The sequence below is a fragment of the Callospermophilus lateralis genome, chromosome 10 (genome assembly GCF_048772815.1).
Source record: "Callospermophilus lateralis isolate mCalLat2 chromosome 10, mCalLat2.hap1, whole genome shotgun sequence".
Taxonomy (NCBI): Eukaryota; Metazoa; Chordata; class Mammalia; order Rodentia; family Sciuridae; genus Callospermophilus; species Callospermophilus lateralis.
The window spans coordinates 46,197,030-46,214,261 of NC_135314.1; the positions used below are offsets into that span (position 1 = coordinate 46,197,030).

At 36.0% G+C, this 17,232-nt stretch overlaps 1 protein-coding gene across 1 annotated transcript in view; it reads right to left on the reverse strand.

Moving 5' to 3' along the window:
* P3h2 (prolyl 3-hydroxylase 2) overlaps positions 1–17,232 on the reverse strand; it is a 151,321-nt gene that overhangs the window by 19,460 nt on the left and 114,629 nt on the right. Inside the window, exons 2-8 of the mRNA XM_076867525.2 lie at positions 15,953–16,105; positions 14,499–14,688; positions 9,587–9,718; positions 7,297–7,439; positions 6,875–6,964; positions 5,054–5,094; positions 3,857–3,948 (exon numbers count right to left, since the gene is read on the reverse strand). Coding sequence (XP_076723640.2) covers positions 3,857–3,948; positions 5,054–5,094; positions 6,875–6,964; positions 7,297–7,439; positions 9,587–9,718; positions 14,499–14,688; positions 15,953–16,105 — 841 coding nt within the window. The remainder of the gene's footprint in view (positions 1–3,856; positions 3,949–5,053; positions 5,095–6,874; positions 6,965–7,296; positions 7,440–9,586; positions 9,719–14,498; positions 14,689–15,952; positions 16,106–17,232) is intronic.

Genomic DNA, 17,232 nt, shown 5'->3' on the forward strand with positions numbered 1-17,232 from the left:
GTGAGAAGCCCGAGGAAATAATGATATCTTTGTGGAAGATGAGAAAAGTTGAAATATAATTTGTGGCACTTGCATATTTTCTTGCCCCCTTAATATCTTCTTCCAGCCTAAGTGTTTTCTGTTTTTTAGCTAGAACAACTCACAGATCTCAGGGAATCTCTCACATTTACCAGCTTAATATGAAGAACTTTATACAGGAGACAAATGAACAGTGAGGTACAGAGGTGAAGAGAATCAGGGAGTGGGAGGGAAATGCCTCCCAGCATTTCCACACTTTCATTACCAGGAAGCTCATTTGCCTCTGTCTTCTACTGCTCTTATTCTATATCATATTTAGATGCTTGATCACTGAACAGAAGTTGCAGTATAATAAGAAATGAATGTGCTCTTATTGTCCTTTGTTCCTAGTTCACAGCTTCTAACACCCATTTGATTTACTAATGATAGAAGAGTCTTTGTTACTTGTAAGCTTTTCTGCAGGGGAGAGGGATGAGCATTGAACCCAAGGGTGCTTAACTATTGAGCACCATCCCCAGTCCTTTTTGGTTTTAATTTTGAGAGAGGGTTTAAGTCTCTTAGGGCTTCACTAAGTTGCTGAGGCTGGCCTCTAATGTGTGATCTCCTGCTTAACCTCCCAAGTCACTGGGATTACAGTTGTGCACTATCAAGCCTGGCTGTAATAAAGCCTTTTTTGACTACACCTGAGTCTATGCTCATGAAGTCACTTCAGGTGTAGCCCCTGGATGGACTGAAGATGGGACTAGTCATCAGAAAGACCAAGTGATGAGGAGGGTAGAACTTGCAGTCTCAACGTGGACCTCTGGGAAGGGAGCCGAAGGGCTGGAAATTCAGCTCCCTAAAAGTTCTCTTACAACAAGGGGTAATGAGCTTCTTGGTAGTGAACGTGTGGAGATGCTGGGAGGCAATTCCCCCAAGAGGGCAAGGAAGCTCTGTATTTTTCCACTCCCTGGTTTTAATCACCTTTGCATCTCACTGTTCATTCGTTTCCTTTATAAAGTTCTTCATATTAAACTGGTAAACGTGAGGGATTCCCTGAGATCCACGAATTGTTCTAGCTAATTAATCAAGCTCAAGGAGGGGGTCATAAGCCACATATGTAGCTGGTCAGTAGGAAACACAGAAGTATAAGTGACAACCTGCTATTGTCATTGGTGTCTGAAGTGGGGCAATCTTGTGGGGCTAAGCCCTCAACCTGTGGAGCCTGACACTCTCCAGGTGGAGAACATCAGAAATGAATTTAATTTGAGAACACCAAGTTAGTATGTATCCCTTAGAGAACTGCTTGGGGTGCAGGGAGAAAATCCCACATGTCTGGTCACAAACATGTTTGTATTGGGTATGAGAACAGAGTAGGAATTTTATTTTTTTTTCTTTCAGACCTGTAGGTTCCCAAAGAATATCCTAAGATCCATTCTCCAATTCAACCAAAAACAAATAAAAAACAAACGAAACAAAACAAACAAACAAAAAGAGATGGTAGACTTTAGTAACCCAATCAATCAATCATCACATGTAGTCAGTCCTATGTTCCACTTTTCCCATTAAGCTTCCTAGTCAGTAATTACGTTACTGAACATCAGATTCCCTCCTGGTAGCAAAGGTTGTTTTTGTTTTTGTTTTTTTTTTTAAAAAAAAGCTTTGAAATTTGGCAAATGCTCTGGAGTTTCCTAAACATTTACAGCAAAGTGCGGGCCTATTGGCATGTACTTCCTAGGTGATTTCTCAGCTTAAAAGGCAACATGAACTCTGACCATGAAGCTTTCTGGCAGTTATAAAACAGCTTGGGGTTTGTGGCTACAAACTGAGGTCTAGGTCACAGATGAGCATATTATCCTGTTTACTGCTTCAAAATGACTTGGAAGCTAAGGAAGAAAAGGACTAGGAATTGTAAGAGTATAGAGAGCTAGACATTTTTAAATCAGCTGGAGGAATGTGCTGAAAAGCTCTCGTGGGGAAAGAAATACAGTACTCCTCAATGCAGGTTTTTGAAGGCCTCTTCTTATCTACAACTGTAGTTGGCCCTCCATATGTATGGTCCTGCAGCTATGGATTCACCACCTTAGATTGAAAATAGTTGGGAAAAAACTGTACTGGATATGTACAGCTTTTATTCTGTCATAACACAGTATGACACCGATTTACATAGCATTTACTTGTATTAGGTATGGCAAGCAATTTACACATATAACTTAAAGTATAAAGGAAGCTGAACATAGGTTATATTCAAATAGTAAGACATTATATAAAAGGGTTTGAGAATAATTGGATTCTGGTATCCTTGGTGGTGGGGGAGGGGTCCTAAAACCAATTCCAGGTGGTCACCCAGGGATAACTGTATTTAATCAAAAGTTATGCTTTTCCATAGTGGGGGGTGGGGTAGGGAAGAATGAAATCACTTTGGATTGTGCAGAGGGGAGTGAGGGGAGAGATGGGGTGGTGGGGATGGGTAGGATGGTAGAATGAGACAGACATTATTACCCTATATACACGTATGATTACACTACTGGTGTGACTCAGCATCGTGTACAGCCAGAGGAAGAAGTTATGCTCCATTTGTGTACAATGTATCAAAATGCATTCTACTGTCATGTATAACTAATTAGAACAAATTTTAAAAAATTAAAGGGAGATCATGGTAAGAATGAGAACGGGGGAAGGGAGAAGGAGAAGAAAAGGGGAAGAGCTTGGGAATAATACTGGCCAAATCATATTGTTATAATGTGTGCATGTATAAATAGATAACAATAAATCCCACCATTATGTACAACTATAACACACCAATAAAAATATGGAAAAACAAAAACAAAAAGATTATGCTTTGGGAATACACATTGCTATGTTGCATGCAGAAAGTTAAGAAGAAAAACTGGGAATTGGATTCCAAAGTCTGGGTTCAGATGCCTGCCCAACATGTTATGAGCTGTGAGACTTTGGAGAAGTTACCAAACCTCTTCACATGAGAGACTGGTAGTATTAAAATAAATTGTGTGTAAATTTGCTTGAAATATTATAAAACATAGAAAAGAAAATTGTTAAGAATGAGTACTTCTATTAGTACTACATTACTCATAGTTTATTATTATAACAATATTTGGCTCTATTTAAAAACTACTTTTGGCAACTCTCTAGTTGTGATTCCACTAATTTTAATCTTACATGACTAAACATATAATATTTTACTCGCCCTATCACTGTACCTTTGCTCTATTTGTTTTGTAGACTAGAATGGCGCCCTCCACACCCTGTCAATTCAATCTGAAGTCTATTTTTGAGCTGGGGAGGTACAGCTTGAGATAAAGTGCTTGCCTAGCATGCCAAAGGCTCTGGGTTGGATTCCCAGCCTAGCAAGAAATTTAAAAAATAGATAAACTGTACTTTCTCTCAAAGCACTTCTTAGTTCTATCTTCAAGTATTTTAGATGAACTAGCCTATATCCCATATGACCTATCTCTTTTCCAAATTCCCTAGATAATCCCACATTATCCAGCATTCATTAGCTGACTATATATGACAGAGCTAAGTTCTGGGGCCTCACTAAGCCTCAGGTATTCAACTCAGGAAGGAGATGAACACACTGTCCCTGCCTAACTCACAGGATTACTATAAGGGAAAAAAACAATGAGTGGGTGAATTTGGAAGCACATTTTTAATAATATACAAATCTGAGACATTCTTGTTTTTAAGCATTGCTTTCAGGCTTTTAAAAACTGTAATAATTTAGTCCTAAACTTAATTTTCCAGAGAAAGTGGGTTCTGCATTGATCTAGATAAGAATGGTTCACACACTACCCTCTTCCTCCCCTCCTTGTAAAAGTGAAAGCCAATGGGAACTTACCTTCTCTTAGATCTCGATCTATCTTGGGTGAGGACTTTTTCCCCATTGATAATCCATGAACTTCTCCCTCTACATTCACTCCTGAAGGGACCCTGTCCATTCAAAAAAAGTTGCAATGAAATTTTCCATTGAGTAAAGATGTTCCAAAGAAAAGATACTATACTGAAGAATTCTACAGTTCTTATTATATATTTCTGTTGTACATAAGTCCACTTGTCTTTTAAAATCAAACTTTACATGTCCCTGCCTCTGTGAGGTTCTTCTCTATTTCTTCAATGAATATGTTCCACTTCACTCCTGTGAATCTTCTTTGCAAGCTTCATTACAATTAAAGGTATCTATAACTTAACCTCCTTCAGATCAGAGCATAGTTCCAATGGAACAGGAAAAAGTTATCATATGAATCTTTTTAATGCTCAGAATATTGTGCTTTGAACATGGACTGCATCACTGAATGATTGAATTGGAATAAATTATATTCTAATGTTCTAGTTCTGTACTATTCTGAGAAAGAAGACTTATGTTTGTGTCATACTTTGCAAACACACAAATGAGAGTTAGCTGCCTTTATAACACACAGGAACTGGAGAAATCCAAATTGCACATAATATTCTTAGATTTCTTGAATAAGAGCCAATTAAGAGCCAAGTCCTTAAAATCAAGTGAAAGACCTCAAGATTCTGAGTAAGACCTGGGTCTGCCAATCCCTTGATGTGAAACTCTAAGTTTAAAGTGCCTTCCCTTGACATAGCCTGTTCCCCAGTTTGAAAGTGAACAGATTGGACCATGTAATCTCAAATGGGTAACTTAAAATACATCAAGAGTTTAAGTTATTCAAACATGCAATAGAAAAATTTCATTTTCTTTTCTATTAATAAATAAAAAACATCATTAACTTTTACCTGATTTGGAATCACAGAATGTCAGCACTCAAATTGCTGGATTCAATTTTTTTTTTTTTTTTTGAGGAAAAGTCATGAGACCCAGTGAGAAAGATATTTACTTACAGTCATACATACAAAGGTATGACCTTCCGTACTGGAAAAGCTGGAACCAGGATACAGAGTTCTTAATTTGTAGCTTTTAAAACTCTTAATTATCTTTTTAATAAGAGCTAAGTTCCTTATATTATATTTTGACTATAAGTGTTCCTCCTCATTAAAAAGAAATAGTTCATTCTTTGAATGAAAGACTTACCTATTCTCATCCTGTCGTCCTCCATATCTGATCCAATAATTCTGTTTTAAATTAAGCAAAAAATTGTATTTGTTATTAAAATATCATTTGAAAAATAAAATTTAAAACATATTTAAAATATTCAAAAGACCTAAATTATCAGGAAACTTATACTTTACATAAAATACAATTTATTTTTATTTAAAAAATTAATAAAAAGGCAGGCTAATGTTGATGAAATTTTGGCAAAATGAAACCCAAATGGATTTAAAAATAGTATGGAATTAGCTCATTTTCTGTACCAGAAAATGACTTGGAATTTGGTGTCAGAAAGAAGTTTGCAATATTGTTCAGTCTAACTATTCTATATTGTAAGAATAAAACAAATAGATGAAAGAAGTCAAACTTGACAAAATATCTGTGCAAGATTATAAAGGGAGTAAATGCAGTTTTCTGGTGTCTCTTGAGCTAACACAAATTTGAAAAATAATAAATGGGAATGAATGTATTTGAAGCATTACAATAAAAATATTACCTTAAATTAACCTAACTTTAAAAGCATACCAATAAAAACATTTCATACCAATAAAAACTAAAAAAATGCTGCAAATAAGATACACTACAAATAATAATTGATAGTCATATAATTTCATAAACATATATAAAGAATATATTAGTAACCAATAGTGAACAAAGTCCATGTCCAGGTAATTCAAAGGCAAGTAATAATACTGAAAAGGGTTATTCTTGCTGTTCATTGAAAATATACAAGTTAAAATGACAATGATGTATTATTTTCTACATAATACATGAATAATACAGGTGATTTCAAAATATTATATCTTGGTACTGAGAAGTTTGTAGTAAACCAATACTTTAACTGGGAGCAGTAAAGGTATCAGAAAATTCTTTTAGAAAAGTAATTTCATTTTGAGTACTTTACAACCTCATGGTTTGATGGCAAAGTAATAGTGCTCCTAAAAATTTATTCTATGGTTATAGTTTAATAGAGACACAAATGCTTAACATTAAGTATGTGAGAAACAATTCAAATATCCAGGAGCATGACAAGGGTTTATTACTTATTGTCCACCAGTTATATATATATATATATATATATATATATATATATATATATATATATATATATAATTTTAAAAGCTATAGAAATTGCTTATGATATTTTCTCAAATAGAAATCAGAACACAGACTATCTACACCATAGCATTAGCTCTGCAAATGGTGTGTATTTGCATGAACAATTTAGAAGATAGCTTGGGAAATGAAGAAAGACAGCATAAAGAGTTGGCCCAATGCTGTTCTTTCTGAAGCCTCTTTAATGTTTACATTAAACTCAGGGATACTCAACCACTAAACCACATCCCCAGACCTGTTTCGTATTTTAGTTAGAGACAGGGTCTCTCTGAGTTGCTTAGCACCTTGCTAAATTGCTAAGACTGGATTTAAACTAGAGATCCTCCTGCCTCCGCCTCCTTAGCAGCTAGAATTACAGGCATGTGCCACTGTGCCTGGCCGCATCGAAATTTTTCAAAAAAATAAATCAATCCTGAGGCAAATGAATCATGTACAAAATACTTCTTTCTAATATTTGCTTTTGACTTTGGTCCTGGGTACTATGGAAATAGGTCAGTCTTTTAAAGTTCATCACATATACTGAGTATAGATTCCACTTCTACCCCAATATTAACTCAAGGAGGGCACTATTAGATCCTCATCAAGTGAGGATGGGGAACAAAAAATACTAAATTCTTATTATTTGTGAATAAGAATTCCACCGACAAGTTCTTTAATAGACATTTCCTTTTTTCACTTTGCCCTTACTGGTTCAGTGTATGAAAATCCCAGTCCCTCTGCAGCTGATTTTATCAGTTCAGATTCAAGTTTATGTCGTTTCACAAACATAATTAAATCCTAGAGGGAAAAAAAAAGAAAGAAAATTTATATTTAAATAACAGCTAAGAGTTATGATAAATGTTTGAGTGAATACTTTTCGTTACACAATGACAAATGAACTAACAGAAATATTCAGAGTATGGGGGGAAGGGGGAAGTCCCCATGCCAACAGTTTTTCAAGTTAGCATGTATGAGAAAAATGTGCTTCTGGCATAAATGAAGCCTGAAAGAATTAAGTTCTAGGACCTTTCCTAAATCGTTCAGTATCTTTAAGAGCAGTGGTACATTTATCAACTCTCCCCAGAGCACATGGCAGAATAAAGAGCTTTTTCTCAGATCATTGGTCTCACCTCTCTGGCCTCAATGGATTCTGGGTCAATGCTGTCATCTAATAGACTCTCATAGTAATCCACATTGTCTTGGACATCCTCATCATCTGGGTGGATTAGGAGGTAGGCCTTGGCACACTCCAAGGCCTTCACATACTCACCAACTGAAAGGTCAAGGACATGTAGCATTAGAGTTAGCCTAAGTCTTCCCAGAGGATTTTAAAAAGAAACTTCAACTTTCCAACCAAAGTCAACATCAATCATCAATAAGAGAGAAGACAAATTGAGCAGAGTAGGCAGAAATACAGATAAAGGAAAGATATGGATTCACATACTCAAAAGGGATTATGTTTAGTCTGATTGGGTGCTAGACATTTTGCATAGGTTATCAAAAGTTTCTACACAAAGTTGCTTATTAATAAGTCATTTAATACAAACAGCAGAATTGGAGAAATTCATTCTTATTTCTGTACTGAGTTTGGGTTAAGTATGATCTTCTACCACAGTGATGTACTATTTTATTCATAATGTATGAGAAATACAAGTAATTTCAAAATGCTGTAACATTTGGGGTGAAGTGCTGCTTCCACAGAAAGACTCACAGAACCCCAGATGCTCTGGAGGACTTCTCTCCAACCCCTCACCACATAACATCAGCTTCAACAGTGGCCAAGTATGAAAAGCAACAATTAAGAATGTTTCAACTACAAACTCTTCATTATAGAAACATTTACCTATTACAGAAGAAATATTTAGAAATATTTAACCATCACAAACAAAATTTTGAAATGCTCTACATCATGTTTTTAGGTCACAACACTTCAATATCTTTTTAAAGAAATCATATACACACATATTTTCAGAGATTGCTTTGATTTTTTAGTAAGAATGATAATATTTAGCAATTCTCTCAACTCCTTTGCAGTCACTGCTAATGACTTGAGCACATGATTTATTATCTGCCATCAGTGCCAGGACAATGAGTAATGTTTTGCTTTTGGAAAGGGAGAGGCTTTGCCAAAGTAGCTTAAAAATGTTGATTTTCCAAAGTAGCGTTAAAATATTGGCTTGAGTCTTTTTCTTCTTATTTTAGAAGGGAAATACTTTCTTTACTAGTAACTTCTCTAAAAGGCACTGATACTGGAGACAGTGAGAAGAGCAACTAGGAATTATGACATGTCACTAAGAGAAGTGACTTCAAGACAATCACTTCCCTACAAAATGAAGATGTTAGACAATGTGGCACCAAAGACCAATTTCAGCAATCTCAATTCTATTAACTGCTCTAAAGCACAATAAAGGATGCTCAATATCTCTTTCTCAATAAAATAAAGGGAAAGTAAAACTATATTGAGATTTCATTTTTCACTTAATGGCCTGGGGAACATCTAAAAATTGATAATATATTCTAATGATGAGCAATGGAAAATGCACTCCATCTGGAGGAAAATTTGGCAACATCTGTCATAACTACAACCAATAAATCATTTAACCCATCAACTGAATTTCCAGACATGATCTTATAGATGAATATCTGTGGTCAGATGTGCAATGACATACATAAAATGCTCTTCACTTGAAAGTACATGCATTAGCAACAGATCACTACCAACACAACTGCCCATTAATAAGCTGACACTAAAATAAATTATAGTTCAATAACATGCAGATATGAAGAAAAATGGATGAGAAAGATCTCCACATACTGATACATTTATGCTAAACCCTAAAAACTTGCAAATATTTAGCCGTTTGGCTAACAAAATGGTGATTTCATAGTCTAACCTGCTAAAAAAATCTGACATGCATTAAGTGAAGAAACAGTGGGGGAATAGTATAAATAATATGTTGCCTTCTGTGTAAAACTAAGAAGAAGGAAAAACATTTTCTGTGAGTGTATATTAATTTTTACATACAAAATTTGGAAGTATAGATAAGAAACAGGTTGATGGTCATGAAACTGGGTGGTGGAGACATGGAGGAGAAGGAGGATTTATAATATTTGGGTCTGCAAGTTATAGGAATGTATTACTATTAAAATTAAGCTCCAAGAATTAAGTTTAAAAATCATATAGTGTCAGCCTAGGTATAATTTTCAGGAAATTATCACAGTATTAGATTCTGTACTTTGCCTATTTTGTGGTGTCACCTTCTGCTCTTCTTATCCCAGGCAGTGATTTGAGATGAGGGAAAATTGTGTAAATTCCATACTTTGGTGATAAAGAAAGCAGAGGACTAAACCATGAAAATGTAGTGTCTGCAATGATGAAAAGCGACCCCCCAGAGTCCTCAAAGATAATCCATGCTTTACCTCGGTAGTAGGCAAACTGTAGGTAGTCATAATGCAGAGGAAGGAAGTTCTCAATGGGCGAGAGGCGGCCAGGGCGGGTGGCAAGCTCCCTCACACACTCATGCTGGCAAACCAGCACCTGCATGTAGTGATCTGGAAGACAAGAGTCAAAGGTATGTCCTGCTGTCTGCTGATAGCCAGGTGTTGTTACAGCCGCAGTTCCACGGGCATTCATTACCTCCCACACTGCCAGAGAGAAGTGCCTACCATCAGCACTTTGTAATGGTTGAAGCTTCTCACCAAGACAGTGACTTGCCCTGGTCTCTTCACCAGTGATTACTCAACAGTGGTAGGTTCCAAACCCTCTGGCTCATGGCCTTTTTCTATGTTGTACTCTTCCTTTCCCATGTATCCCTTTCTTTATCCCCTTTGAATGTGACAGCCATTTCACCCCATCCACATCCAGCTGCATGTAGACTTTATTATTTAACAACTCTGACCCTTCTCTTTAGATGTCCTAAGCAGCCTGGAATGAGGGTCGTAAGTTCAAATTCTAGTGATATGAAGGAACTGTTCAGAGAATGGGGCCACTGTGTTTATTTAGAGTTTAAGCAGAGAAATGAAACAAAAAAGCTCCCCTTCCCTGAGCAGAGTAGGCAGAAATACAGATAAAAGAAATATTTTCAAGACAAATTTGCCTAAGGAGGAAATAAAAAAATAAAATAAATAATAAAAATATTATTTATTATTCTTGACATCTATTGATGAAGACTCTATCCAGTTATAAATTAGCCCATCACCTGGACATTGCATATTCTTTACCAGGAACTGGTAAAGTATGGGAAAGGATGAAAGCTAAAGAATTCAGGTAAACATTTTTCCTCTTTCTCCTTCCTCCCTCTTCTATGGCTCGCATTCTTCCCTCTTGCCCAGACTTTGATTTTGACAATGAAGACAGAGGCAGTCTTTTCCAGAAAGAATAGTCCATGCATGTTGGGTTGAGCAGGTTGCCTTGAGGAGGATGAGAGAATCTATTTGACTATGGTTGTCCAACTTAATTTACCCAAACTGCCTTCTTTCAACAGGTTTTCTGTTTAGTCAGAGCTCAGCTTAGCTGGATGATCTTGCAGAGGGATCTCAGAACACAATAGGAAGGAAACATGCGTTTTCTGGTATGGGGGAAACGGTGCCAGGTTCACACGAGCTGGCTAACTCACTCCTAGGGGCACAGTTAGAATCCCTGAAGTCCACTGGCCCCAGCTGGGCCATGTGAGAGGAAGAGTGAGTTCCATTTATTTGATTAGCTAGTTAGAAATAAACAGCTAGCCATTTTATTTCTCAAAGGAACAACAACAAATAACCTTCAGCTGTCTTCTACTTAACCACTTACATTCCTCTTTACCTTCTAATATACATTTCCCCTATTCCAAATGACAAGCAAAATAAAAAGATGGAAAACACATGCACCATGAAATGATTTTCTGAATGAAAATATTTTTCAAAGCTGAATATAAACAGCAACAAAAGTGACAAAATGATATCCTTCAGGGTATTCATCAATAAATAACTGCATTCAGCAGCCATTTGTATTTTTCTCCAACTTTTAATGTCTCTTCTAACTCTAAAACACAAACATTATGGCTTTCTAATACAGTCTGTATTTTAAATGCCAGTTTTACTCCTAATTTAGGACACTTTTGAACCAGACAAGAATTTACATAGTGAGAGTTGTCATATTTCTTTTTATGAGTTGTATTCCTTGCCTGTGTTCTGCTTGAATGTCATTGTGCAATTAATATGTTTTTAATAAGCATGCGATCCAAGACACTTGTGTGGGAATACTTTAAAAATGTTCCTTCTCATAATAAACTGGATACGCTTCAAATTCCCAAGAAGATTTACCATATTTCTGAAATTGACAATATTTGGTTTGACTCTTTTTTATTGCTTTTCTTTATTGGAAATTGTGATGGTGGCAGTGGTAGTTGTATTAAGAACCTGAGTTAGAAGACCTGTATTCTTTTCCAGTAAACCATGTGCTGTGGTAATGACCTTGAGCAAATCATCAAATGCTGATCTATGGGAAATAGTCAGTTTCCTAAACCAGATCTCGGATGTTTGCCAACACTTTTCCTTGGGCATTCACAGAGGCAGGTTTAAAGCTGAATGCGGGGGTGGAGCACATATTTCTACAATATAACAACATAGCAAACAATAATAAAAGAAAAGCCTGCCTATTTCCCCCCTCCAAAAAAAAAAAATAAGTGTAGAGAAATACTTGCAATTAAAATGTAAAATACGCAAAAAACTGACATTGAATTGAGCAATGCTCACAATACTGCAGGCAAATGGATCTGGCAGAAGCCCAGGGAAACAAAACTTTGGGGAACAAATCCTCAATAATTCATGGGTTTACTGATTTTAGGTGAACTGAGCTGATTTTGAGTAATAAGAAAAAATTAAATGTAATTTTGAATCTACTAAATATATGGATTCTAGTCTATATTTTGATAGCTATACCCTAATTGTCCCTTTAAAATCCTTAACAATTTATGACCTAAATTCTCACAAACATGGAGGATTGTTAACCAGTTAGTCTGCAATATTGTTAGTTATCTGTCATTCTAATTCATTCATTCATCCACCTATTCATTTAATCAATATTTACTAAGTACCTACTATCTGCCAATAATTATGCTTAGGTACTGAGGACTGAGCACTGAAATAGAACTTGGGACAAATGACACAGGAAAACAACATTCTAAAGGTCTTTAAGTAAAAATAAGCATGGTATACCCAAGGAATTAAAGATGCAGTAAGCATCAATCAAAGAGAAGTTGGGGAACCGGTGGATGATAACATATATATGAAAGTCCTCCAAGGTTTGGATTTTATTCCAAGTGTAATATAAACCATTGGTAGTAGTGATGGTGAGGTTTAAGTAGGTCTGTGAGTACAGAATTTTGTGTCTCTAAAACACAAAATTACCTGTCTCTGTTTAGTGTCAAACCTGAACTATACACTAGAAGCAGTAAAGAGGCAGTCACGATGGTTTAGTTAAAATATATAGGGTGTTAGCAAAAGGGATGCAGAGAGCCAGAAAATCCTAAGTGCTACTGGGAGGTAGTGTCTATTGAAGTTTTGTAACAAATCAGATAGATGAAAGGAGGAATTGAGGACGATGTGGGCCTGAAAGATAACTTCTGGGACTTGGCTTCAGTTACTGGTTAGGTGCTTTCTTCAAGAACACTAAAAGTTGGAGAAAATAAACTGATTTTAATAATTTGCATTTCTATGAAACTGAACACTGTTTTTCATATATGTGTAACTTGGAACACAATACAGGCTCAACAAATGTTGTTAAACAGCTGTTGAATAAATTACGCTTTTTCCATTTTTCAGTTATCTAGACCTTGACAATATGCTCTCTAGATTCAGAAAAGCCTGGATTTGATATCCAGCATCATTTTATTTGTGTTGCTTAATCTTACTGAGGGATAAATTCCTCATTTAAAAAAGGGAGAGGAGTCTCTTCAATGAGGTGATACAGTGACTGCCACCAAGATGCAGATAATTGTGAAAACACTGATGGGCAGCACTTTTGTGGTCCAGCCTAGTGACACCAGTGAAAAAGTCAAAGCCAAAAGCCAAGCCCTAAGAGTATCCCATTTGACCAGCAGCATCTGATGCCTGCAGACTGCGGGAGGATGGCTGTACTCTCTGGGACTTCACACCCAGCATCTACCCTGAACCTGCTGCTTTGCCTACACAGTAGCAGCACCCAGCATTCCCTACATCAGCTTGCCCAGAAACCAACGCAACAAGATAGCTGCTATAGGTGTCGTGCTCCCTTGAACCCCCCACTGTCAATTCCTACCAAAAAAAAAAAAAAAAAAACAACACAATAAAACACAACATGGACATGGTGAGGGGGGTAAATATCTACAGAGTATCTGCCTACAGAATTGTAAAGAACTTTGTATGTTATAATTACTATGTAATTTTTAGTTTTTCTCTCTCCTGCTAATAAATTACCACTAGTAATAATACTAGTGATAATAACTTATATGCTCTCTTTAAATACGCCCTTTAAATATGAAGGATATTAATTCCATCTATAAAACATTTTGCAATATTTTCCAGTTACCTTTTGTAGATCAACTTATTTTATTATATAAGTTCATATTGATGGGTCTTAGGTAAAAAGTCTTTTTCTTAATTATCTTGTCTTTTGTTATGCTTAGAAGAGTTTTTCCTCTCCTAACATATCACAAATCTCCTACATCTATTCTAAGAATTTTGCTTTTTATATTGTTAATACAAATAAAATTTATTTTCATTCATGGTATACAGGAGAGAACTCACTCTGCTGCCCGCCAATGCTTAATTAGCTAATATCATCAGCTACTGTATATTGACCATTACCTACTATTTTAAATACCATTCTCATATATAGTAAACTATTTTTTAAGTAATTGAAAAATATTATACAAAAGTGTTTACTACATTGTTTATAAAAATGAAACCCGGTAGTCATTCATCAGTAAGACTGGTCAAATAAGTTATGACATCACAACATAATGGAATATTACCTAGTCATTAAATACAATCAAGTGAATCTGTATGTACTTACATTAGAAGAAGTCCACATTTAATTGTTAAGCATAAATAAAACAAAAATATGTTGAAAAGCAGTACTTATACTATTTCCCTGTTTTTATAAAAATACAATAATAATTATAACACATAAATATCTTCAAATGAATTGGAAAATGTCAACTGCACAAATAATCAAGGAGAGATAGGATGGGATTGACATATGAGAGTCTTTCATTTTTTAGAATATATACTTATACATTGATGCAATTATTTTACAAAATGCATGTAGTATTTTTGTAATGTCAAAATAAATAAAAATAAAAATAAGATTTACCTGCAATAGTTTCATAAAGACCCCCTTTATGCCCTAAGTACTCATATTCTTCAAATCTCTGAGGCCCCTCGCATAAAGTTCTGCACTCAACATCTTCACTAAAATATTCTCGTAAAGCTTGTTCAAAGTACTTGATAGCCACTTCAAAGTCATCAGCCTCATAGTGTTTAACGCCTGCACTGTAGCTCTCCTGCAAATAAACAGAAAAAAACATATTTTCAAAGAGCAGCATACAAGCAACCCCAGGATCATGTAGGAAGGTGGGGTATGGAGCTCACATGTGCTGCAAAGAGATAAAGCAGGATTACACTGGGAGCCCAGACTGTAACCTCCCTGGATTCAAATAATTTTACATGAGAGAGGACTGACTGAGCAAGTAGGCTGCTCTGGCACTGGTAATTTCAATCTTTTCCTGAGCACACATCAAGATTATAATTTGTGGGCTGGGGATGTGGCTCAAGTGGTAGCGTGCTTGCCTGGCATGCGTGCGGCCCAGGTTCGATCCTCAGCACCACGTACAAACAAAGATGCTGTGTCCGCCAAGTACTAAAAAATAAATATTAAAAAATTCTCTCTCTCTCTCCCTCTCTCTCTCACTCTTTCTAAAAAAAAAAAGATTATAATTTGTATTCCCTTTGCCCGTGGGTAAGGCTATAGAACAAGTGCAGGACAGCAGATGTGGATGGAAATAACATCCACCTGCAGGCCTTGCCAATTGAAGAACAACAACAACAAAAAGTAGTCTTCCATCTAAAGTCCTTCTCTCTCATCCTTCACTGCAATGATTTTGGAGGCCCTTGAGAATGGTCATGACAAAAATTGGGGAGAAAAAGCCCTTCTTACATGGGATTTCAAATAACATTTCATAAATAAAGAATTGTGTGACTCTTTAAAACCTCAATTTGAAAAGTACAGGTACCATGGGTAAACCTGTGACCCAAGAACCCGGGAGTCACGATGTGACCTGCTCCTGTAACAACGCTCCTAAGTATGAAGTGTGTTAGAAGCAGGGCATAATGGTGTGTGCCTGTAGTCTCAGCTACTCAGGACACTGAGGCAGAAGGATTGTTTGGGCCTAGAAGTTCAAGAGCAGCCCGAGAAATGAAAGTAGACCATGTCTCAAAAAAAAAAAAAAAAAAAGAAAATGTTGGAAAGGAGCTGAGGGCTACAGATACTTGTATGACGTTCTGGGTTTTCCAATACACTGATTTGCTAAGTTAATTTCTATTTCCCTCAATTTTTAATATTTTTAATTAAAAACGTAAACATTTTCTTGATTTTTTTGGGATTATGATACTTATAATATTTCATCTGAGAACTCTGAAAATATAAAAACACGACTGGAAATTGAGACTCAAATTGAGATATCCATTCACATGAATCTGGTTTGGGTCAAATGAAACTCAGGAGCGCATAGCTCCATGGGACATGAGGCAGGGGTCCTCCGAACTCACGAGATGAGGTTTGGCTTCTCGGTCTATCAGCTGGAACTCTTCCTCACCAGCCATCATTCTGTAATTCTCAATATTCTGTTGCATTTCCATGTGCTCGGGATTGGCCATGAAGAAAGTGTGAGCAGCTTCCACTGCTTTTTGCAGTTGGTTAAGCTGTAGAGGGAAAGGAAGAAATAAATGAAGGCAAACGTGTCTAAGCTGGGCTCAGAGAAATAAAAAGATTAATTCAAGGTCTTGTAGGGTGAAAGTAGTAAGACCAGGATTCCAGTTCATAGTCATTACTTACACATATTTTTTCCACTATACTACATCTAACATCCACACTTAAATGTCAGGAAGTTGATAGTGTTCCCAAAATAATATGTGGATATTTTGACATTGGTGAAAATGAATACATGTGCTTTGTTCCACATTAATCTCCTTCCTCGCTTTTCTTAGCCACCTATGTTTTCAGGAAACAAAACCTATGTGATTATGTTAGCTTTATAATTAATTAAATAGAAAAAAATCTCCCCAAGGCAATATATTCATTTTCAATATTTTTGTCTTACACTTTCTCCTCTTTCATTTTGCCCATTTTCCCATGAATCCTGAAACTCAGAGGACGAATACTCTTTTCATTTTCCAAAGGATGGAAGTAGGAAGCCTATCCTTCCATCAAATGCGTCCTCAGGCTTCAGACAGTGATGAATTAAGAGTGAAGGAGTAAACTACTCCAGTATGTAAGAGACCCTGAACTTACCACTCTGATTCTCACTAATATAAAAGAAAGGACGTTTAATAATCACCACACAGACATTGTCTTCCTCCTAAACCACTTAGACCCACTCTCCATGGACAAAGCAAGGACTCATTTTTAACACAAAAGAATTAAATTTATCAATTTAAGACATTTTGACCTGTGCTTTGGTCATAGAGACTGTCTACAGAAGGATCCATTTATTTCATATCAGAAAAATAAATATTCTCATTAGTAGTCTTTTTCATAGTGAAATCCAAAAGATATGTTGGGTTTGCTTTAAAATATGAAGAAATGAAAACTCATTATTATTGAACAACAAAATATAAAATTGTAGGACATCATATAATATTCATTAGGTCTTCTTTTGGAAAAGTAGCTACTCAAAGACTTAAAAATAGAAACGACAGTGGGTTCACAAGCCCCTAGTCACTGCAGGCTGGTGATATATAAAGAATGGACTCTCCCAGGGGGAAAAAAAAAAAACTGCTTAATTTTACAGTGTCGTATCCTTATTATCATATTCTTAGTTAATGACCTT